At 60.3% G+C, this 317-nt stretch overlaps 1 protein-coding gene across 1 annotated transcript in view; it reads right to left on the bottom strand.

The window, feature by feature from the left end:
- Nucleotides 1-100, bottom strand: part of IGFBP1 (insulin-like growth factor binding protein 1) — a 5,483-nt gene extending 5,383 nt beyond the window's left edge. The window contains exon 1 of the mRNA XM_009895051.1: nt 3-100. Coding sequence (XP_009893353.1) covers nt 3-100 — 98 coding nt within the window. The remainder of the gene's footprint in view (nt 1-2) is intronic.
- Nucleotides 101-317: the final 217 nt, after the last annotated feature.

Genomic DNA, 317 nt, shown 5'->3' with positions numbered 1-317 from the left:
GCTGCAGGGCCGCCCCGGCGGCGAGGCGGGGGCCCAGGATGGCCGGCAGCAGCAGGGACGGCAGCCAGCAGCGGCGCAGCAGAGACCGCAGGCTACTCATGTCGCTGATGAGGAGGGACCACAGCGAGGGTAGCTCAGCAGGCTGAGGAGCAGGAGGCAGTTTACATACATTCAGCTCGCCCAGGCCATTTATACAGTGCTTTGCCTGGCTATTAATCTTTAACCCCGAGTTAACTATTATCTGAACAGGAGGGCTGGAGAAGCATCGTTTCACTGGCCGTTCAAGTCCCTGACCACTCTTCCCCTCCCCTTTCACT

The sequence above is a fragment of the Charadrius vociferus genome, unplaced genomic scaffold (assembly GCF_000708025.1).
Source record: "Charadrius vociferus isolate BGI_N301 unplaced genomic scaffold, ASM70802v2 scaffold101, whole genome shotgun sequence".
NCBI classification, from domain to species: Eukaryota; Metazoa; Chordata; class Aves; order Charadriiformes; family Charadriidae; genus Charadrius; species Charadrius vociferus.
The sequence above is the reverse complement of the archived record's forward strand: the minus strand, read 5'-3'. Positions and strand labels throughout refer to the sequence as shown.